The 25,050-nt window shown below is 42.3% G+C and overlaps 1 protein-coding gene and 1 pseudogene across 1 annotated transcript in view; one reads left to right on the forward strand and one right to left on the reverse strand.

The window, feature by feature from the left end:
- Window positions 1-25,050, reverse strand: part of Trabd2a (TraB domain containing 2A) — a 133,584-nt gene that overhangs the window by 29,512 nt on the left and 79,022 nt on the right. Inside the window, 4 exon segments of the mRNA XM_077791746.1 lie at window positions 508-649; window positions 651-734; window positions 736-826; window positions 829-1,030. Coding sequence (XP_077647872.1) covers window positions 508-649; window positions 651-734; window positions 736-826; window positions 829-1,030 — 519 coding nt within the window.
- LOC113200394 (ubiquitin-conjugating enzyme E2 E2 pseudogene) lies at window positions 9,323-10,111 on the forward strand (annotated as a pseudogene).

The following is a 25,050-nucleotide window of genomic DNA, read 5'->3' on the forward strand; positions in this document are numbered from 1 at the left end:
AAGAAGTGAAGAACTTCCTACCATCAATCAACCTAAATTCCAGTGCTCTGAGGTATAAACCATGAGTAAGTGGAACATAACTGTACCTAGAAAAGGCACTGTCCAGGGGCAGTGTCCTGAAAAGGCACAACAATGATCTCCAAGGGACTGCTGTTACCCAAAACAGCCACAGCCAGCATCATCTCCAAACTAGGCCATACCCTGTGACAACCAGTGTGGCATTCATCTGTCCACAGTCTCTCAAAGCAGCTTCTTAATGAATTATCTGAATTAAAAATGCATAACATTAGCACACAATATTTGTTGACATGACAAGAAAAAATGTTTTCTTTTTTGGCAATACTCAAATAAGTGATAACAAATAGGCTTATTTTTTAATCCTCAGAATAGCATTCTTGAGCAAAGATAACTTTTAAACAAGCAATACCTCTGGTCCATCTCCTATACTGAAACTCAGTAAATCCACCCACACAACTAAATACCACTAAGTCCTTCATGTAGTCTTACCTGGGAAAGGTTCAGCTCATACAATGGATGGCACTGCTCTTCCACCTCTTCCACTGCCCCAGTCTGTTTCCTCAGCCACTCTGCCTCCTTGGCAAGGTACAGGTCTAGGACAAGTAACCTCCAGGACTTAATGTCCATTTCAGATCATGAGCCTCTTGCGTTCCTAGTTCCCCACAATGGCAGTGAAGAGGTACTCTACATACAGCCCCTTGCCTCATTGGTCTGATCATCCACAAGGGCATCCTGAGCTTGACATACTCCAAGTGGCACTTGAGGCAGTAGTAGATGTCCTTGGTGAGCACATCTTAGAGGTTCTTGCTTTTGGCATCATCTGACAGCTGCTGAGGGCAGAGATTATGTAGGAGTCCATGAGGTCCAACTCAAAGTACATAATGTTGCTCTGCTGGAAAGCCTTCTTGGAATCATTAGTAATGAAGTCCCAGACTAGGGTTTATGGGACATGGATAATGCCAAAGGAGTAAGATGTGGGTCTCACTTTATGGATCCACAAGAAGTAATTCAACTGAATTTGATAAAAAGAAGAGAGACAACATCAAATTATGATACATGAGGGAAGAATGAGTCAGGAATCTAAGAGGAGAAAAGGAATTAGAGAGATAAATTGCACTTCAGGATAAAAATGATCAAAGTAAGATTTAGACTTTTGAGTCTAGGTAGATTAATCTGCCAGGAGCAAGAGTCCGCATTTGCCAACAATATTTCAACATCCTTTCTCATTTTTCCATCAAAATGTTGATTCAGGAAAGAAAAGCAGCAGAAATAACCAGTTCAGAGGTTTACCCTTATCTGCCCTACAATGAACTGCACAGGATTGGAGAGGAATCTAAAGATACACCTGATACTACGTAAGAGACATTTGAGAAGGTAACTCACAAAGGTACAGGGTAGACCTGATGACCCTGTTTATTTTTTTAATTTGTTCTTTTTAGATATATATGACAGTAGAGTGTATTTTGACAAATCATACATACACAGGGTATAACTTATTCTAATTAGGCTCCCATTCTTGTGGTTGTACATAATTTGGAGTTTCACTGGTCGTGTGAACACAGGAAAGTTATGTCTGATTTGTTCTACTGTCTTTCCTATTCCTATCTGTCCTCCCTTCCCTTTATTTCTCTTTGTCTAATTCCGTGAACTTTATTCTTCTCTCTCCTACCCTTATTGTGTGTTCTCGCATATCAAAGAGAAAGAAGATTTGGCCTTTGGTTTGGGGTGATTGGCTTATTTTACTTAGCATGATAGTCTCCAGTTTGTTGACCTTGTTTCTTCAGATCTCAAAATTCAACATTCCCAAGGGCAGAGGCTCTCAAGTCTAGCTGTACATTAGAATCACTTGTAAAAAGCTTTTGAAGTCCAATGGCTGGGTCCTGCCCCAAACCAATCACATCAGAATCTCTGGATGTTGGGTCTCAGATTTAGGATTTTTTGTTTGGCAGTGCTAGGGATTAAACCCAAACTTTTGCTAGGCTTATTATCACTAGACTTTGCTATCACTGAGCTACATCCCTAGCCCCAAAGGTGGTAGTTTTAAAGCTTCCCTGGTCATTCCAAACTACAGCTAAGGTTGAAAATGTGGTCTTAATGAGCCTTGGCTTCCTAATTTGCTCTTGTCCCTGTACTGTTATATTGCATTTCTTTGTCCTGGTTCAACAGAAGAAAACTGGACAGAGTTCTATGTATCCTTTCCAGCATTCTCAAAGACTTAATGTTGGTGAGTGTCCATCTAAGGCCAGGTCATTATGCTCCTGAGTGTCTCTTAGTAATTTATGAAGTATCTGTTTATCAAGAAGTATTATTCAAAGAAGTACACAGGACAGCCCTCAAGGAGTTCAACAGTAACTTGAAGGCCAGACATACATGTGGGGTGAACCATACGTCACACAATCCAGAATGTGAAAATTTTGGATTTATATGAAAGAAGATTTGGAACACATCCAAAAGGCTTAACTTCCTTTTAGGTAACATACTTCCTTGGATTGTGGAGTTTCAGTCTATAACCAGTTCTCATTATTCATGGATTATATAAAGTCCCCATAAACACTAGATTCATGAATACCAAACCATTGCTCCTAGAGGAAATATATGGTTCAATTCCTCAGAGCCTCTGGTCATAACATTTGTGTCAACCGGTCAATACACAACTTTGTTCCATGTGTGCCTCTGTTGAGAGGCACTTTATTTAGTATGTAACACTGAAAAACTTAACACATATTTTCTCCATAAGGCACATTACACCATTCTCACAGTTGGAACACTAGCGAGCACTTCAATACCATACTTGGGGCCATTTAGTAAAATTACCTACAAAAATGCAAAACCATGGCATTAAGTAAGCCACAAAAAGGATACTTGTTAACAGTGTGGGAGCAGAAACAAGAAGGCACAGAACAACCTTGTTCAGTGTCAGTTTGGAATGTGCACATTGGCAACTCAAAATTTTCCATTTTGCATGCAACAGCAGTTGACCACAAAAGTATCAGGAATATTAGCTTGGGGTTACAAATAAATTTTAGCAAACAGGCAAATTCGAAAATATGGAATTGGCAAACAACAGGATCAATTGTGTTTGCATTTGTGTTATTGTTCAGCAGCAACAACCCCTTTCAAAGGAAGTTTGCATCACAAAGAATCTCTAAATATAAGATAAGCAAGAGTGGAGCTGGCTAAAGTTTTCTCCCACCCCATGCTGTTTTTCACAGAACCACCATTTGAACAGGACTGCACTCGTAGGTGAGAGCAGAGGCAGGCAAGTAAACACTGGGCTGGGGGTGAGATGAGGCCAGGGGAGCAGCAGCAAAGAAGCCCACAACTCTCCATAAACTCGACTGGCTAAGCAGCCCTAGGACTAGCCACAGGGAACAGAGCCCTGTGGCTCCAGAATAGACTTTTTGAAACAGAGAGTTTCTGATTTCCTCCTACTGAGAACAAAAACTTCCTTGTGAGGACAGATGCCAAGGAAATTAAAATTGACATGCTCTCTGTCTAGTATAGCCTATCTAAATATATATATCAATCACCTGGCTTTTGTTTGTGCAACTGCTGTGGTACCAGTGAAGAAGCAATCTAGCTATTTCTCCCCAGCTCAATTAAACTGCCTAAAATTCCCTTTTCCCTTTTTCTATCATTTCCCCCTCTCTCTCTCTCTGGACTGGGGACTAAACCCAGGGATGTTCTGCACCTGAACTATATCCCCAGCCCTTTTTATTTTTATTTTGAGACAGGGTCTCACTAAGTTGCTGAGGCTGGCCTTGAATTTGTGATCCTCCTGCTTCAGCCTCCTAAGTAGCTGAGATTATGGGGATATGCAAAGTTGCCCTACCTATTTGCCTGTTTCTTCAGCCCGCAGGCAACTGAATCTGGCCAGCAAGGATCCCAGTAGCCTCCCTGACTTAGCTGCCAGCAATACTTTTATCAAAAATCATGACATTTAAATAAAATTTTCCAATTTATAACTGTTGCCTCAATATCTTAAACCTCATGAATGACAAAGAGAATCTATCTCAGCCCTCAGCCTGCGACTTTGTTATTTAAAGCATTCAAATTGCAGTTCTATCTACTCACCTAACATTTTAAGAAGGCACTAACTGGGTGAGTCTAAATCCTGCTTCTGCTTCTGCTTCAGCTACACCCTTGAGATTTTAAAAAGCTACTTGATGGGGCTGGGGATATATGGTTCAGTGATTAGAGCTCCCCTGAGTTTAATACCTAGCACTGCAAAAAGAAAACAAAAAATGATTAATTGTTGAAGTAATATTAAGAGATAAACAACATACAGAATCTCCAGCCCCTAGGCATCCTCTTATGGAGTGATGAGGGTCTCCCTCTGTGGGGTTTTTTGTTTTTGTTTTTGTTTTTGTGTTTGTTTTGTGGTGCTGGGATCAAGAGCACCACCAGAGCCTGAGTGTACTAAACAAGTGCTGTACCACTGAGCTACATCTCCAGCGGTACCAAAGTGCTAAAAAAAAAAAAAAAAAGAAAGAAAGAAAGAAAGAAAGAAAAAAGAAACTGCATGTCTACCAAGATATGGCTGCCAAGGCTAATTAATTGAGCAAATGCCTCACTGTTGGTTAGAATTCCAGCAATCTGGTAGAAAACACTGTTTTTTTGTTTGGTACCAGGGATTGAACCCAGGAGTGTTTGACCACTGAGTCATATCCTCAGCCCTTTTGTTTTTTATTTTGAAACAGGATTTCACTAAGTTGCTTATAGCCTCCCTAAATTACTCAGGTTGGCCTTGAACTTGCCATCCTCCTGCCTTCCAAGTGTATGGGATTACAGACATGCATCACTACACCCAGCTGATACAAAACACTGTTTATATAAATGCTAATAAAAAGCTGAGATTGACATTGTAGCTTTGGTTCACTTAAAATGAATAACAAAATAATTATTAGCTTCAAAGGCAACTGGTTTGCTAGAGATATCCTTCAAAGCACAATTTTTGGTTTGTTTTTTAATTTTAGGGTAAGATTTGATCATCAAAGAGGTCCATCTGCTGAGTTGACTGGGGACTAGTTACCTACAGACGACATCTAATTATCCAACTTCCACACAATCTATCAAAGGACTTTGTACACAGTTTTAAACAGGGAGATATGGCAAAAAAGCTAAAATGTTAATAAAAACCCAGGAATACCCAATTCATTGTCACTATTTTTGTTTTGTCATTATCAGAATACCATGGTGTTAAGCAAATAGACTTTGGTCTGCTTCTATCCAGTATAATCTGCCTAATACTCCATCCTACCTTAGAATACTGCCGCAGTCCGGCTGCAGCAAAATAAGGGGGGGGGATGGGGGGATGGGGGGGATGGGGGGTGGGGGTGGGGGGGATGGGGGGTGGGGATGGGGGGTGAGGGGGATGGGGGGTGGGGGTGGGGGGGTGGGGGGATGGGGGGGTGGTGACGAACAACTTGTGTAGATTGATACAGCAGGAGTGGAAGCCGTTTATTGTAGGACAACAGAGGTATTTATACATTACACACAGCTTATCTTAATTAGCATAAACTAGATACAGCAGTCAACCAATAAGAAATCTCCACACTTAATGGCTCTGGCGTTACTTCACAAACCACTCCCTCTGGCAAAATGCCAGGTGCCATCCTGACTTGTTTACAGACTCTAACAGAATACCTGCACTCCTATTCAGTTTATTCAATATGCATCAATTTTTATTTTATTACGTATTTTATTGTCACTGTTACAACTATTATTAATCTACATATAAGGCCATTGTATGATGTTTTCACTGAAAACTCAGATTTAAAAAAAAAAAAATGCTTGTATTCTGGCATCTGCCATGTAATAATAGTAGTGATGATAAAGGCATCCTGTTCACTGTATACCAGGCACTGTCCAAGAAATTTACATGGATTGTCCTACCAACTTCATTCAACACTCATTTGTTCCTCAATTATTTCTGCTGTGCCTACCGTGTGCCAAGTGCTGTTCTAGACGCTAGGAATACAACAGTACATGAAACATAGGGCCTGACTTGGGAAATGTTAGTGATTACTGCTGTGGAGAATATGTGTGTTAGTCAACTTTTCATTGTTGTGACCAAAATACTCAATAAGAACAACTTAGAGGAGGAAAAAGTTCATTATGGGCTCATGGTTTCTGAGGTTAAGTTTGTAGTTGGCCGACTCCATTATGTGAGGCAGAACATTGTTGTGGAAGGGCAGAGTAGAGGAAAGCTGCTTACCTCAAAGCAGCCAGGAAGCAGAGTGAGAGCACTAGGAGCCAGGGACAAGACATAACCCCCAAAGGCATACCTTGTGACCTACTTCCTTCAGCCACATCTCATTTCACCTCTGAACATTCCTACATTGCCTAACATGAGCTTTTCAGGGAACACCTCATCTCCAAATTATAACAACATGTAAGCAGATCTGGTGTGAGGGTGGGGTACAATTTTTCAACAAGAGAATCAAGAAAATCATTGGATGTCTAGAAGAACATCTAAGCCTTACTATGAAAGAGATTGAAGAGCCAACAATGGGGATATCTGAAAAAAGAGCAGTCCCTCCAGAAGGAGAGAGTAGCAGTGCAAAGGCCGGAGGCAGGGGGGTCTTTGATGCATTAGAGAGGCAAGGATGCCACATGATTCCAAAGGAATAACTGATGAAAAAGTGGGATGCAAAACTGGACCATGCAGGGGCTCTGGGCTCCTGGAAGGGCTCAGGCTTTTAAGTTGAGCAGAATGGGAACCAGCCCAGGTTTTTGAGAGAGTAGTGGCATGAACTGCCTTCATGTGTTAAAAGTACACTCTGGAAGCTGTGATGAATAGACTTCTGAGGGATGATGGCAGACACAAGAAGATCACTTAGGACATTACCAAAATAACCCAAGTGAGAGAACAGTGTGGAAATGATAAGTCTGATGAGGTGATTCAAATACTGGATATTTGAAGTTAAAAAAGAGGATTTGCTGATACAAGAATGAAACTGCCATCCACAGGATGAAATAGAATGAAAGGAGATGGTCCCAAGTTTAGTGTTGGAGCTGATCAGTTGAGATGACGGACAACCTATAGGTGAGGTCAGGTTGGTAGGCGATACATGAGTCTGGAGTTTGGGACAAGCTGAGACCAGAGATAAAAATAAGGGCATCATCTCTATTTAGGTGTTATTTAAAGTCATGAGACTGGATGATATCGCCAAAGGTCCAACTGTCAATAGAAGGAAAAAAAGTCTTGGTTTGGCCCCTGAGGCCCTCTAACCTTGAGAAGTCAGGGGGGAAAAAATGCAGTCAGGCAAGACAATAAGTGACCAGTTTGAGGCTGCTAGAGAACTGAGAAGGAAAAAAAAAAAAAAAGCAAGTGGGTTAAGTGATGGGCCAGAGATAAGTGACAGCTTGAGAATAGACCTTAGCATTGGGTAACAATGAGGTCACTGGGGACTTAGACAAGAACAGTTTGGGTGGCATGGTGGGGCAAAAACCTCCCCTGTTCTATTCGGGAGAGAAATTGTAAGGAGAAAGATCAGGGAATAGAAAACTAAATAGGACACAACTCCTTTCCACATGGAGAAACTGAGACCTTGCAAAGTTTATTATCCTCCCCAAGACCTCATAGCTGTCAGGTGGTGGACCCATGATCTGAAGCCATTCCAGAGTCCCAGGTTTCAAACAGCACACGACAAGGCCTTGCCGTACAACAGACTTTGCTTGCAATTCAGTCAAATATTTTTTCAATTAATAGCCTACTGACTATTGCTCAGGACTGCCACCTGACTCCAAGTCTAGAAAGGCTCTGCCCAGTCCCCTTCCCTATCCCAGATGATCTGCCAAGATAAATACTATACTGACATCATAAAATTCTTCAGGTGCACTTTTCCCCATTCTCTCTTTTTAGGTTAACCCAATTCAGGGGTTTTTCCATTTATTTTATAATGCCAAGAACTGTATCTTACTCTCACATTCCCATATAGTGAAATAGTTGCCATGTACACAAAAGTTCAAATCATGTTTTTAATGAAATGAACCTTATTGTGTAGGGCATCTTCAATAAGTTCTGTTCTGACAAACAGGGCACTTGCTTCCCACTCTGTATACCAGTAACCATTCCTTCAGTGTATTGACACTGTCCCCCTCCCCAGACACTTAGTTGAAAGGGCTCATGCTGGAAGAAGAGTCTTCAGGGCTTCTGATCTGGCAGCTCTTACCTTGTCTCTGCCCACTGGTAAGCCCCCAGCCCAGAGCACAGACTACAGATGCAACTGCCTCTTAATTCCTCAGACTCATATTCTCAGGAGTATCACTGTTTCCATGGGAGAAAAAAATTACCATCCCATTTCCTTGTAATTATGACTGCCAAGTACTATCAGAAGAAACCATGTATTTTAATGTTATGAAAAATTGAACACTATGAACATGTCCCTTCTAAACCTTGTTGTAATAGTCCTCAAAAGAGAAAGACAAATCCAGGGAAGATGAAACACAAATTTTAAACAGGTACCTGGCAGCTGTATGCAATGAAAGGAACAAAGGAGCACAATGACATTTGTAGTGCAGCCAACTCCCTAAGACCATGCACCCTTTGTGTCATCCCATTTTAGCATCCTGGGACCTGTGATAACTACACTTTTCCAATATTACTTTTCAGAAGCCCACTCAGGTTGATGCTCAAGTAAACTGGCTTTAGTTCACCCTTTTCTGTCAACAAATATTTATTGTGCATCTATTATGGCCAGGCATACTTCTGGCACTGAGGATGCAGAAGAAAACAAAACTGACAAAAATCCCTACCCACATGAAGATTACATGGAGTGAAGTGGAAGTGGGTGGGAAGAAAGCAAAAAAAAATAAAATGTTTTAATTAGAAGGTGCTTAAGAGCTACCGAGAAAAATAAAGCAAGGAAAGATAGTAAGGGAGTGGGTTCTGACATCACCTTTAATAGGGTAATCAGGAAGGGTTACATTGATAGACATTTGAACCATGATCAGGTAGACATAAGGGAGCAAGCACAAGAATAAGTGGGGGAAGAACTTTCCATAGGGAAGAAAAAGCAAGCATAAAAATTATCAGGAAGAGACAGCAAAGAACACTCAAGTGTTCTGTTTGAATATTGATAAGAGACACAGCCTTCCTGGTGTTCAGAGTCTGTGGGTGGACTTGTACTCAGACAACCTAATAATTAAACAGTGATAGAATCCAAACCAGTCCTCCAATCCAACAGTGTTCCAGAATCCTATCCTGGACTTTTCCAGGACTCAGGGGCGGCCACAGCAGCAACCGTGGGCAGCAGCCTCGGGGGCCAAAGCTGGAACGGCTGGAGGTGGTGGTGGTGGCGCTGAGGAATCTAAAATGTCCACAGAGGCACAGAGAGTTGATGACAGTCCAAGCACTAGTGGAGGAAGTTCTGATGGAGACCAACGTGAAAGTGTTCAGCAAGAACCAGAAAGAGAGCAAGTTCAGCCCAAGAAAAAGGAGGGAAAAATATCCAGCAAAACAGCTGCTAAATTGTCAACTAGTGCTAAAAGAATTCAGAAGGAACTTGCAGAAATTACGTTGGACCCTCCTCCCAATTGAGGTGCTGGACCCAAAGGAGACAACATTTATGAATGGAGGTCAACTATATTGGGACCCCCTGGATCTGTCTATGAAGGAGGGGTGTTCTTTCTTGACATTACCTTTTCACCAGACTATCCATTTAAACCCCCAAAGGTTACCTTCCGAACAAGAATCTATCACTGTAATATTAACAGTCAAGGTGTGATCTGTCTGGACATTCTGAAAGACAACTGGAGTCCAGCCCTAACCATCTCTAAAGTTCTTCTCTCCATCTGCTCACTTCTTACAGATTGCAACCCTGCCGACCCTCTGGTGGGCAGCATTGCCACACAGTACATGACCAACAGAGCAGAGCACGACCGGATGGCCAGACAGTGGACCAAGCGGTACGCCACATAGGGACCTGCTGCCCGCCGCCCTGCCGGACCTCTGCAAGCACATTCACCAAGTGCATCAATAGCCCTGCCACCCCTCCGGACCTCGGTTCTTATTTTCCAGTTTTTATTAAATTTTGAACTGTTTTGTGATAGTATGTCTCCCTTTTTTCTCCCTCCTCTCCTTTCTTTCTCTCCCTCCCCCCCCCCTCTTTCTCTCTCATTTTATTACCTTTTTGATTTCTGTTAACTTGAAAGATTTGGGATTATTTTTCCCCACATCAGTGTGGATGGGAACTTTTATTTTCGGTGCAAACAATGTTGGATCTATAATCGTAAGAGCTTTCTTATAAAGCTTTGTAATACTGTGTGGTTTTGTTTTTTTGTTGTTTGTTTTACTTTGAATTTTTTTCCTTTTATTTGTTCTTCGGAAAAACACAAATTCAGAATTCTATCTCGTTTCTACTTAAATGTAGTGCTTAGGGTTAATTTTTTGTACTGAAGTCTTTATTGGTGGGTGCATGCTACTGGGAACAAGTTTTTGTACAAAAGCTTCAATCAGAATCACTGTGCATTACTGAGACCCTGTTTATCACTAGCCGTCTGTTCACCACACAGAAGACTGTTGGATTGAACAAAATAATATGTATTTTGATTTACTTAAAGTGCTTGTAAATTTCTTAGGGATCTGCCACTTTTGACTGTGGATCAGTTGATGTACACTTGTATTATTAAAGCACTCAATAAATCACTGTGGCTGATTAAAAAAAAAAAAAAAAAGAATCCTATCCTGGCCAGATGCTATGTTAGATTGGAGGCTGGATTCCAGAGTTTCCAAAAACCTAACAAATGTCCTCTTCAGCATGTGGCTCAAGCATACTGCCCTGATTACTGACTGGCCTTCCAAACTTCTAAGAGACTAAGAGAGTTCATTCACAGAATAGAATAGGAATTCTCAAAGTGTTGTCCAGAGAACTGTGAGTGTCCCCAAAAACTGTTCCAGGAGACTGAAAAGTCAAAAGTTTTACATAATATTAAAATACCTTCCTCTTTGACCCTCATTCTCTCACAGGCTTACGGTAGAATTGTCCAGATGCTGCATGAGTGTAAAGACATCACCCTGCTGGATGGTTAATGTAATAATGCACTTCCACATTCTTATATTTAATATTTCCTTTAACCCACATAAATAAAACCTCTTTGAGGTCCTCTATACTTCTGTTGTTTGTTTTTTTGGTCCTGGGTCCAAAAAAAAAGTGGTTAACCGATGGAATAAAAACTTCTTGATAAATTCAAAAGAAAAATGAAACAGACCTTATCAAAAGCCTCACATCATAATATAATTGCAGACTGATATCAGATTTGGCAGAAGTAGAAGATATTATACCTTCATATCAAGAGGTGGACTCCAGCTCTGTGAAACAGCATGCAGCAGCCACATTTCATAGAATTTGAAACTATGCCTGGTGCGAATTTCTGTCTCCTCTAGGGCACCCCTTAGGCAAAGGCAAGGGCAAGCCTCACGGTGTCCACTGCCCCACTGCACCTTAGAAAACACAAATGGTGCTGGGAAAACTGGAAACCCATATGCAACAAAATGAAATTAAACCCCAATCTCTCACCATGCACAAAACTTAACTCAAAATGGATCAAAGGCCTAGGAATTAAACCAGAGACTCTGTGTCTAATAGAAGAAAAAGTAGGCCTTAATCTTCATCATGTGGGATTAGGCCCCAACTTCCTTAATAAGACTCCTATAGTGCAAGAATTAAAAACCAAGAATCAATAAATGGGATAGAATCAAAAGAAATTTCTTTTTAGCAAAAGAAACAATCCACATCCTGGAAGCAAATTTTTACCCCTCACACATCAGATAGAGCACTGATCTCTAGGGTATATAAAGAATTCAAAAAGCTAAGCACCAAAAAAACAAATAACCCAATCAATAAATGGACCAAGGGCCTAAACAGACACTTCTCAGAATACAGTCAATCAACAAGTATATGAAAAAAGTGTTCATCATCTCTAGCAATTAGAGAAATGCAAATCAAAACTACTCTAAGATTTCATCTCACTCCAGTCAAAATGGCAGCTATTATGAAGACAAACAACAATAAGTGTTGGTGAGGATGTGAGGAAAAAGGTAAACTCATGCATTGCTCGTGGGACTGCAAATTGGTACAGCCATTATGGAAAGCAGTATAGAGATTACTTGGAAATCTAGGAATGGAACCACCATTTGACCCAGCTATTCCATTCCCAAAGGATTTAAAAACAGCATAGTACAGGGACATAGGCACATCAATGTTTATAGCAGCACAATTCACAATAGCTAAACTGTGGAGCCAACCTAGATGCCCTTCAATAGATGAATGGATAAAACAAAAATGTGGCATATATACACAATGGAATTTTATTCAGTAATAAAAGAGAATAAAATTATGGCATTTGCAGGCAAATGGATGGTGTTGGAGAAGATAATGCTAAGTGCAGTTAGTCAATCCCAAAAAAACAAATGCTGAATGTTTTCTCTCATATAAGGAGGCTGACTCATAGTGGGGTAGGGAGGGGGAGTGCCGCAGTCTGGCTGGGCACAGATAACCGGAGCCGCCACAAAGCCTTGTAGGTTCAAACAGCAACAACTTTATTTTCCAACTCACACTGGCACGAGCGCTTCCCGGGAACACACACACTCCAATGGGCTCCAGGCCCAATCTCCCCGAACCCCACAAGAACTCACAGGAACTCCAAAGTAGTGGGCACCCCAGGCAGATTCCCAGAGCCTCACTATTCCTGAGCAGGTTCCATATACAACTCAATCAATCCAGCATCACAGCAATTATATACAGCTTAACTCAAATCATCATCTCAATGGCAATATGCCAGGGGTCATTCTGACTGGGCTTTGGCTCTCAACAGGGGAGCATGGGAGAATTCGATGAATTCTAGATAGGGAAGAAGGGTGGGAGGTAAAGGGAGGGGGCAGGGGATTAGCAAGGACGGTGGAATGTGATGGACATCATCATCCAAAGTACTTGTATGAAGACTTGAATTGGATGTCAACACACTTTATATATAAACAGAGATATGAAAATTATGGTATATATGTATAATAAGAATTGTAATGCAAAAAAAGCACATGTATAAAGGCATGAATTGGCGTGAACATACTCTATATACAAAGATATGAAAATTGTACTCTATATGTGTAATAAGAATTGTAATGCATTCCACCCTCGTGTATTTAAAAAATTACAATCAATAAAATGAAAGAAAGAAAGAGGGAGGGAGGGAGGGAGGGAGAGAGAGAGAGACATAAAACACAGTGGGACTTCAGGGCCAGGTTCAGAAGCCAGAAACTAGTCAATTAGGTCACCCTCTCATTTGCTGTGGTTAGCACGATGAATTAAATTACTGAGGTCCAGAGGTGGGGGCGGCTGGGGATCTGCGCAAGTGTCAAGGAAGGAGAGCCAACACCTGAACTCTGGCACCTGCCATCTGGGGGTACACAGGCCACCGGAAATGGCTAGCCAGGTATCACTTTCTCCAGTGACAGGAACGCACAATGATAAAATCCACTAATTCAACTTCCACTGCGTTCTGCGGACTTGAGGACCTCAGAAAACTTCAAGTGTTTAAAAAAATAAAATAACTGATCAAAATAGTGAAAAGACCCCCGTTTCCCTGTCCAAGGAGAATCACACGAAACACTGGCTGCAATAAGCAAGAGGTGATTTATTGGGACACAGGCGCCTGCGGGTGCCCAGCAGAACCTCAGCCGGAGCTTTGGTGAGCTGGCACACCGGGCTTGGGGATACAGAGATTTTTATAGGGTAAAGGGGCAGTTTTCGAGCACAGTAAACAATAGGTTTCTTATTAGTTAATTTTAAACCCAGCATATAGGCTACCTAAAGGGCAAAGTTGTTTTTCACTTTATGTTACTGGAAAAGCCACATAAAAGTTACATGTTAGCACTCTGGTCCTCCTGTTGCTGCTCATTCAGGCATGCCTTAGACCTGGTCCTTTGTGCTTTCTCAACCGGTTACACCTAACTGATTGTCTGAAAAACACCTCTGGTGCCTGCGTAGGTTTGTGACATGCCTCGGTGGTTTTGCAACTAGGCCTGAGGTTGTTGGGCTGGGGTCTTTCAATAGGAAAACCTTCATCTCAGAAGAGGTCCAGCCTGGAGACGCAAGACCAGCCTGACTTCCGCAACAGTGGGCCGACCTGAGCAGGTTCCCTGGGTGTCTTCCGATTGAATTCCCTCACTCACAAAACGCTGACGCGAATATCAAAAGAAGTTCCTTATGGGGGAGTGACCACTTGAGTGACCACGCAAGGCTGTCAGATAGTGGTCACTCTGTGAATAAACTCTGTGTCTTGGGGCACCGAGACACAGTTTCCCAGAGCGGTAAAACAAAGTCCCTTCTAATCCTGGCACTGGATCACGCAGAGGTTGAATCAAGCAGCTGTGGGGTGCTTTTATATTCTTCTACAAAAGCAGGTGCAATTAGACTCGGTTAAGAACAAACTTTCAAAGTAGAGGTGCTCAAGCGTTAGCCCCGCTCTGTCCCATAAGGACTGTCGCCGCTGGAAAGAGTACCCGAGCGCCATAAAAGACAGGCGAACGAGTAAACTCTGCGGTGCGAGGTGGAAGCCCAGACCCGAGAGTTGGCTCCCGGTCCGATTGAATGCACGGTGCTTCTCAGGGTTTGGAGGGAAACCATCTCGGGGAAGCAAGGAGAGGCCTTCCTTCTCGCCCGGTGTGGACGCGCTCTTGGGGCTTGAACTCCCAGTTGGAGGAGGTGGGCGCTCGGAGCCTGGAGGCAGGCAGAAGAGGGTTGGCAGCCGGAACCATCCTCCTCACAGCTGCTTCGCGACTCGGAACGCGGAAGGAACACGTGACGTAGCGGTAGGTAGCCGCGGGGTTGTGGACTCAGTGGGCTCCAGCTATATGCGCCAAGCTGGCGGCCCGGAGCGATTGCCTGCAGCCCGGTGCCTCTCGCCTGCTGCTCTGCAGTTTGCGCGGCCACCTTCGGCAGGAGCTCGGGCAACCCTGGCGTCAGTGGCCGCGTGGGCCCAAACACCCCCATCTAGCCGTTTTGGCCCCCGGAGTCCGGGGCCCGTTCAGGGCCGCCGCCCTCCTTGTAAGCTAGCTAGAAGGAAAAAGAAGTTCCAGCACTGTCCTAAATCCAACCTAAAGTCTTATGAGTCTCTGCCCCTTCCTCTGTATTTTGAGGGACTCCCATGATTGAAAGACACATACCAAATAAATAAACGAAAAGTTATTTATATAAAGGGAAGTCCATTTAAACAAAAAGAAACTGCGTGTTAGTTTTGTTTGTAAAAGAAAGGGGAATGGAACGTGTGGATATCCACACGGACCGCAAGAGCCGGTCATTCTTAAGGGATTTGGGGGAATAATATTAAGGATGTTAACACGAACTCAGAACCCTCCTGCAAAGATTAAATGAGGACATTCATGAAAACTACGGAGCACAGGGTAGGTCAGCGAAAAGTCGTTCTTTTCCCCCTTCAACCCCCGTGCCGGGATTTTTCAAAGCGTTGGTCTTCAAGAAAAAAAAAAAAAAAAAAAAAGTATAAAAGCATTTGTTTGAGCCCCGCTTGTGCCTAAGGGGACTTTACTATCTTCCTTTATAGCCAGACTTATAAATGATTAACTTCTGAATGGGCGTTAAGTGGAGCATTTGTTACAGTGATTCTTAATTGTTTTAAGTCACTGTCCATTTTGAGAATCGGATAGAAACCGTCGTAACCACCGAGCAAAAAGGGGAAGGGGGAAAGCAGCTTAGATTTTTATACAATGGGGGAAGCGGGCAGGGGAGATCTGAAACGCGTGACTCCGTTTGGCAGGATTCCTCCAGCTTTGAAGAGCTGTTTTTCAAGCTTCGATTACACTCATGTTTAGGATTCTGATGTTTTAGTGAAAAAACTTTTTTCTGCTTTCTGGACTTGACTCCAGTCTTCAAAAGACACTCCTCTACCCCGGTGGACAATCATTGGTCCCTAAGCCGTTAAGTCACGCTACCTTTCCAGGTTTTGGGTGCCAGCGCTGCCACCTACTGGCAAAACCTTCTCCTCCAGTGTGTGTGGGGGGGAATCATGAACTCAAAAGGAAGTAATTACCTATTATTTCACACTCTTTCCTGAATCCATATGAATTATCCGCCAGTTAGTGTGGCTAGAGCGAAGCTGGAAGTAAAATGGATCACAAAATGTGACTTAATTTGTTAATTTTCTTTTACTGTATTTCTGCTCTTACCTGTGATTTGCATTTACTTTTTTTCTTTTAAAAAGAGAGAGAGAATTTTTTTAATATTTATTTTTAGTTTTCGGCGGACACAACATCTTTGTTTGTGGTGCTGAGGATCTAACCGCTTGAGCCACATCCCCAGCCCAGTATTTACTTTGATCTTCTTGCTTCTTAAGGTGGACCCCTGTCTTCTTTTCTAATACAAACATTAAAGCTATAAGTTTCTCCTTAAGAACTGCTTTAGCTGTATCACACAAATTTTGAAAAGTTATATTTTCATTGCATTCATTATCTAATTTCCCTGGTGTTTTTTTTTTTTCTTTGATGGTAGATTGTTTAGAAGTATGTAGTTTAATTTTTCCAAATTAGGGAGTTTTTCTAGGTATCTTATTGTTATAGATTCCTACTCCAATTCCAGTGTAATCAGAGAACATATAATATACAATCCAATTATTTTAAATTTAGTAGGACTTTTTTAAGGTCAACGTATGGTGAGATACTGAGATTGACATGTCTAGTACAAGGGTTACTTTGGTTCTGACATTTTTTCAGTGAGTTTCTTGTCTTAGCCAATCCATCATTCCATCATGAAGTAGGTTTATTCAATAAGATCCTTGGGGGGGTCAGTCAGTGAAATAATCTAATATATATATATATATATATATATATATATATCCTCCACAAACATTCCTAAGTCTACTATCCACAGTGCTAATCTAGATCTGGTGACAGGAAGGATTACGTGGCCTGGTCCTCACCTGCCTTCTGAAGACTTCTGGGTTAAAGGCCTTCCTGGTCAGGAGAGAGATCCTGAATATGCTTATAGCATCCTCTTTACCTATCCAGAGTATTCACATTGAGTTTAACTCCCTGAATTGAGCCTTGTTACTAGTTCAAACCTCTGACTAGTTCAAGGCCTCTACCAGGGGCCTGCCTACATGCTTCTGAACCTTTTCTTGCTCCTTTCCCTTTATCCTTTAGGAATAGTTGATACCCTGGAATCCCCTACTAATGACTTCATAAATTTGGATAAACCTATGGGACTCATTTCTTAATAGCAAATGCCTTTTTGCTCTTTCCTGAAAAATCAGGATTAGCCTCAAAAATAAAGGCCTCAGGGCATGCAGAGGTGGCATCACATCACCTCTGTGCCTTTCCCTGCCAGGCCTGGCTAACCTGCTGCCATCCTTCTCTTGAATCATGTAATACCTTCTACAGATTTCTCCAGGTGGTCAGGACAGCCAGATGTGGTGGACAAGCTGTAAGCAGGGGTCTCAGTTAAGTTCCTGATCCAAAGAGTCTAAAACAGTATGTGCTGTTTTAAGCCATTGAAGTTAATGGTAATTTATTATACCATAATTCATAATAATACACCAGGAGAAGAGGGCATCAAGCACATTTCTGGGAGCTCCAGTATAATGCTCCCTCCACCAGCAGGGGTATCCTCCAGGTAAGCAGCCAAAGCCCTAAAATAGTAGTATTATAGAAACATCTACTTCCTCCATTGCCAGATATGCAAGCTCCCTATGTTCCTAGATGGAACTAGCATATTGTCACAGTCCTTCAGTCGCACAATATTGGCATCACAATTTTTAGGTAGGAAAGAGCGTCAATTATCCCAAACTGGAGATTGCTTAGCAAGCACACTGTTTGCACCAGACTGTGAGGAATAGAAAACATCCTCTGACATCTGGGAGTTGGGCTGGCTCTGTCAGGCTTTGGTATGGCTACAAGCTGGCCTGACACCCACAGTTGGGCCTGGTGTTCTCCTGATGGACATAAACAAATTCATAGAACATCAATATCAGACAGTTCTGTTCTTTGTCCATGATGAGTGAAGACAAAAACATCCATAATCACAACTAAATACATACAACACGTACATTGCTCAAATCACAAAAAAGATCTGAGATTCTCCCTATCCTATCTAATAAGTGGTTGTTTTTTCTTTACCAATTCTAACTTTAGCCTCCTTTCATTTCTCCAGCCATATTGAGATATATTAACATGTCATCTGAGAATGAATTATTGTCGCCCATACACGTCTCAGCAAGTGATGGATTCAGGATTACACTTCGTGAATTGGGCTGGCAACGAAAAGACCACACAAACACAAAATACCTTTTTGGGGGGTCAGTGACAGCTCTGAGACCTCAGGTGTCAGCTACCACACTGGAGGGCAAGAGGAGCGAGGCAGACAAGAGGCAAGAGAGAAAACACACCCTGAAACCCTGTTTTTGTTAGGGGAAAGACATTTGATAGAATATTACATCCAAATAAGGCAAGGGGTATGTTACAAAAAAACGAGGGGGTGTAGTCCAGTCCCATTGGGTGACGCCCAATCCCAAAGAGGCACTTCCTTGCCCATCGAAGGTAAGACCCACTTGCTTCACACTGCATGCGAAAGGCAAAGGGGGTGAGTTCAGCTCCCACTCAGGGCCACCCCCAACAAATTATGCCTCACCTCTCTTTTGGCTGGTAGTGCTGAGAATCTAACCCAGAGCCTCAGTTGTGCTGGACAAACCACTGAGCTTACATCCCCAGTCCTTTTTATTTATTACTTTGAGACAGGGACTTGCTAAATTGCTAGGGTAGCCTCAAACTTGCCCTCCTTCTTCTCCAGTCTCCTGAGTAGCTGGGATTATGGATAGACACAACCACATTTGGCTGTGTATGCCCCCCCCCCCAAATTTATTTGTTGAAACCCTAACTACCAGTGAAGCCAGATTTAAAGTTAGGTAGTCAGTGTAGTTAGATAAATCGGGTGTAATACTGAGTGAAATCTAAAATGGAGGCCATGCTGAGAATGATTCCGGAAAGGCAGGACAACTCATGGAATGTTAATGAAGTCCGAAAAGGCCCTAGGCCAAAGTCCACCTCAAAGAAGTGTTAATGAACAGCCCCCAGCAAATTTGAAGGTGCTGTCTCAGAAGTCCTTCCTGACCAGATTACTTCTTTGGCCTACCTGTGTCCCACCCCTCGGGCCTTCTAACCTACATTCCATCACCAAAACTATAAAAAGGGGAGACAACCGAACTTCCACGGATTCCACCTCTTGGGTCCCCTTCTTCCTCTGGGAGAAGTCTTTTCTGCTGTCCTTTAATAAACTTCTAATTTCTACTCTGACCTTGCCTTGGTGTGCTTCTTTGGTGTTATTCTTCAACATTGGGGAAGCAAGGACTTGTCACCGGTCAACAGCGGTAACACCAGGACCTCAAAATGTGACTATATTTAGATGTGACTGTATTTAGCAATAGGTCTTTAAAAAGGTGACTCAGTTAAAGTGAGGCCATTAGGATGAGCTATAATCAAATCTGACTGGTGTCCTTAGAGGAAAAGGAAGTTTGGACACAAACACCAGGTATACATGGACACAGTAAGAAGACAGTCACCTCTAAGCCAAAAAATAGAAGCCTAGGAGAAAGAAAGGCTGCCAACACTCTAATCTCAGATTTCTAACCTCCAGAACTATGAGGAAATATATTTCTTTTGTTTAAGCCCCCCAATCTGGAGTATTTTATGGCACCCCAAGCTAATATGGATAATCAAAAATTATCCACACTTTCTGAGAGCACCCCATCCAGAGTGAAGCCTCACTTCCTTGACCCTTCCTCAGAATCATTTGATGACACAAATCTGAATCCTACAACAAGCCCCTCCTAAGGCCCACTCACTGCAACACCCTCAAGGTATAAGGAAATCTAAACAAAGAGGAGACATAAAGAGAGAGAGAGAGAGAGAGAGAGAGAGAGAGAGAGAGAGAGAGTTCTCCCTCACTGCAAAGAGCAACAAATACAACTAATTAATTCAACTTTAGGTTTTAGCTGAAGGGCATTGATAACTATATGTCTACTTGGGGTGACATTGCCCAGCCCCCAACATATCCCTTGTGGTGCCACTGGTCTTAACCCCAGACTTGTAAAGGAGGGTCTCTTGGTATTAGTATATGATTGTTCTGCTCCCTTGTTCCTCCTCACCTGCCCTTGTCCTCCCCATATACTGCCGCAACCCGGCTGGGCACAGAAATACGAACCGTTCAAGCGGGGAACAAAGCTTTATTTAAAAAAGCTGCCAGCTTCCCGTGTGCGTCCTGCTAGCAAGCCGGTAGACCCACATGTGTCACGGCGCCCGGACCTCCCCCGGAAGTTCCCTCCTACTATCCTTCCCCAACCAATGGGAACTCTCCCATTACATGAGTGACATGAGTAACCTGAGTCCCTTTACAGGCCAAGGTGAACAGCAGGAGTCCAATTACCATATGAATGTAAAGCTTAACATAATCATATCATTTCAATGGCTAGCTGGCAGTCACCTAAACCAAAGGTACCATGTATCAATACTTTTGCTGTGGCTCCTAGCAATATACCACATGGGTGATACTGTGCAGAGGTGACTGCTACCCTGTTCCTGGAAGCCTGATACAATATTGGTGCCAGTGTGATTCCCAATAGAAAAAAGCTTAACAGTATGCCAGGATGAGCTGAGGCCTCCAGTGAGAGCACTAGAAAAAACAATGGATGGTCATTGTTCAGCAACCCTCAGGCTTTTTTTTTTTTTTTTTTTTTTTTTTTAAGAGAGAGGGAGAGAGAGCGAGAATTTTAATATTTATTTTTTAGTATTTGGCAGACACAACATCTTTGTTTGCATACGGTGCTGAGGATCGAACCCGAATGCCAGGCAAGCGCTCTACTGCTTGAGCCATACCCCCAGCCCTCAGACTTTTCTTTACTCAGTGGAATTTGCAAGTAAAGGGGAAAAGCTGAATTGCTGGGCCATTCCCTGGGCCTGAAGGGTTTTTTTGTTTGTTTTTCCCCAGAAAAGTAGGAAGGGTGAAGAAACTGGAGATAACTCTGGGGGAAAACAGGGCAGAGGTATTGACCACCTGACAGCTATGAGGCCTTGGGGAGGATAATAAACTTTGCAAGGTCTCACTTTCTCCTTGTGGAAAGGAGTTGTGTCCTAATTGGTTTTCTATTCCCTGCTCTTGCTCCCTACAATTTCTCCATTCCTGTTCTCTCCTGAGTAGAACAGGAGAGGTTTTTGCCCCACCATGCCACCCAAACTGTTCTTGTATAGTCCCCATTGGCTTTCAAAGGGGGCCCAGCCACACACAAGTGACAATGGTCCAAATGTGTCATTTTTGCTATGAATTCCAAGTAAACAAACTACAAACATTTTCTAAAACTGACCTGAATGGTTGGTTTTTAACCATGTTAGTGATTGTTCTACAGATCCTTTTAAAAACTCTAACTTGCTACCTAATGTATATTTAGTGCAACCAGAAGCTACTTGGTTCATTTTTTCAATACCTTTATTAATAGATGTGACTCCTGGTCCACCTTGGCTAGTTAACTAGTAATCTCTGGTGGGTGTGGCCCCAGCATTGGCATTTAAAAAGTTGCCTGGCCATTCTAATGTGCAGGCAGGATCAAGAAATAAACAGGCAAAAAGAAAATTATAAGAGAGTAATAGGACTAATAGGATAAGTTATATTCCATGTATGTATAATATGCCAAAATATACTCTAATGTATAACCAAAAAGAACAAATAATGTAAAAGAATATTTGAGGGCTTAGGGATAATTATTTTTGAGGCATCTCAAACTGATAATTAATTAAAAAAAAAAGAGAGAGAGAGAGAGAGATAGTAATGTGTGACCAGGATTCATGAGAACCCATAACCAACCCATTATTCCTGAAAGTTTTCCACTGAAAGGTCATTTAAACAAAGAACTAAAATTTGAATAGGAGTTTACCAGAGTACAGCATTCCAGGGATAGGAAATAACACAGTTGAAGGTTTTGAGGCCTTCAGAGTGAGCTATAGAATCCAGGCAAAGCAGGTAAGGATGAGAAAGGCAGAGAGAGCCATGAGCAGGGCTGAGGAGCTTGCAGGGGAATTGTACAACCAAATAAATGTACACTTTAGAAAGATAATTCACGCCACAGCATGGAGGGGAAGTTGGAGGAAGTGAAAGTGGAAGTGGTAAAGTAAGTAAGGAGAGTGAGGCTAGGTTCTGGCAGAAGACAGGAAAAAGGGTGATATTACACAAATTAACACCCACTCTGCTCAGTGGTTGATTGGACATAGGGGAAAGAGTTTCTTGTTCTAGAAACTTCCCAGAATTTGTACCCAGAAAGGCCTCCAGACCATAGCCTCTGGCATCAACTTTGCAGCCATAGTGGCAAAATGGGTGTAATTGCACACAGGACCCCATATTTTCTCTTTCTTTCTTTCTTTCTTTCTTTCTTTCTTTCTTTCTTTCTTTCTTTCTTTCTTTCTTTCTTTCTTTCTTTCTTTCTTTCTTTCTTTCTTTCTTTCTTTCTTTCTTTCTTTCTCTCTCTCTCTCTCTCTCTCTCTCTCTCTCTCCCTCCCTCCCCTCCCCTCCCCTCCCCTCCCCTCCCCTCCCCTCCCCTCCCCTCCCCTCCTTCCTTTCTTTCTTTTTGTACAAGGGATAGAACCCAGGGGCGTTTAACCACTGAGCAACATCCCCAGCCATTATTATTATTATTATTATTATTATTATTATTATTATTATTAAGCAGGGCCTCATTAAGTTGCTGAGGCTGAATTTGAATTTGTGATCCTCCTGCCTCAGCCTCCCAAGCCACTGGGATCACAGGCTTGCTCCACTTTGCCCAGCAGGACCCCCAATTTTATATGCTTTTCAGATTCTTTATGTAACAAAGGCAGTAAGGGAATAGGGGAGATTGCCTTTAATTTCCTCTATGCTCATAAGCACAACTTCTAGATTCCCCTAAACTTTTCCCCAGCTTCCTCCTGATATCTCCTAAATGTCAATTTTTAGATACCCTGCAAGTCTTGCCTTTACTCAGTAGAGTGTCACCTCTTAGGCAGCTTCCCTTTGAAATGAGTGCTGTGAAAAGAACTCTGGCCTTGGAAATAGATGGAACAAGTCTCAACTTGTCTCTGCCATGTGACCTCAGACAAGTCACCTAACTCTTAGAACTTTAGACATCTGCTAAATGGCAATAAGAATACTTGCCTTATAGAGATGTGGCAAAGATTAGAAATAATGCAATATACAAGGAGTCAAGTGATATATATAAATTCACATTCATAATGTGGAAAAGCTCCTAAATTTAAAGAGAGAGAAAAAAAGGAAAAAGAACATTGGCTTAGTTAGGAGATCTGCAAGGATCATAAAGAGATGAAAAACAGGGAAAAGGAAAAGAAGGGAGTAAGAAAAGAAGGGAGAGTGGGAATAAAGATGGAGAAAGGAGGGGAAATATAGTAGTCAACAGAGAAATGAAAAAATACTAGCTAATCAAATTAAGGCAAATTAATTCTGGAGATGGATGGTGTGCTTGCCCAACAAGGTGAATATACTTAATGCCACAGAAATGTACAGTACACTGAAGAATGAATCAAATGGTAAATTTTATGTTATGAATGCTTTGCCACAGTTAAAAAATAAAATTTTAAAGGCAAACTAAAGCAACTAGGTACATTTTTACCTCTCAAATTGGCAGAAAAATAAATAAATAAAATAAAACTTGACAACATCCGGAGAGTTTTTTGTGAAGCAATCAGCACCATTTAAAATGTGCATGCCCTTTAACCTTCAAATTCCACTATAGGAATCTGTCCTAAGGAAATATTGACTCATATGCACAAACAGGCACATGCACACACACCAGGCACAGTTTGGGAATCAACAAAGTCATTGCAGCACTAAAACATGAGCAGTTTCAATCCTTTGGTACATCTTTAGGTTCTGGGATGTAGAACACACAGCAAACTGGTGACTTTCCCAAGGAGAGAATAAGATAGGTGTGGGTGGGAAGTAAGGAAAAAGGGCTTTCAATCTTGATTCTCCAATCTTCTGTATTGCGGGGGGTGTGTGTGTGTGGGGGGGGTGTGTGTTTTGCTGGGGATGGAACCCAGGGCCTCACACATGGTAGGCAAACATTCTACCACTGAGATACAACACCAGTCTTTTCTTGCTTATTTTTTAAATAGAAAGCTCAGCTTTTATAATTTCTCTAATTCTAGTTATTTTTTTAAACTGGCTGCTTCTTGAACAAATGTCACATGGCCAGTTAAGTTGACTCTGTGCCTTATATTTCAAAATATAACTATCTGCTTTTTCTTTCCAATGGCCACAGAGCTTTCTACAAAGTGGCTTATTGGCGATTTTTTATGATTATATACAATGCTGCAAGGAACAATGCGGTGAAGAAAATCAGTGTTGCAGAAAACATCAGGACTATCTGCCACAGCCTGGCTGGGCACAAATAACCGAGCCGCCACAAAGCCTTGTAGGTTCAAACAGCAACTCTTTATTCCCCAACTCTCACTGGCATTGCACACACACTACTCGGGAACACACTCCTTCCACTGGGCTTTACGGGCCCAATCTCCCCGAGCCCCACGAGAACTGCCCAGGAACTACAAAGTAGCAGGCGCCCAAGGCAGATTCCCGGAGCCGCCCTATTCCCTGAGCAGGGTCCATATACAACTCAATCAATCCAGCATCACAGCAATTATATACAGCTTAACTCAAATCATCATCTCAATGGTTCGCTGGTGCTGGTGTCACCTTTCAACCATTTCCTCTGGCAATATGCCAGGCATCATTCTGACTCAGCTGTGGCTCTCAACAACTATCATTCTTGCAGTTCTGACTTGTTTGTTGGGAGAAATGGGCCCAAGTTGCTGAGGCTGGTGGCCCAGCAGGTCCTTTGAGTGATACAGTGTGCCGTCAGCTCTTCCTGCCATGGTTTGACTGGCTGGCTGACTGTTGTGACCCCCATCTGGACCCTGAGACCCCATCAGTCTTTGGAATACTGCCCTGGCATCTGGCAACTGATACTTCTATAATTGGGTTGGGGAAG

The sequence above is a fragment of the Urocitellus parryii genome, chromosome 12, assembly GCF_045843805.1.
Source record: "Urocitellus parryii isolate mUroPar1 chromosome 12, mUroPar1.hap1, whole genome shotgun sequence".
Classification (NCBI taxonomy): domain Eukaryota; kingdom Metazoa; phylum Chordata; class Mammalia; order Rodentia; family Sciuridae; genus Urocitellus; species Urocitellus parryii.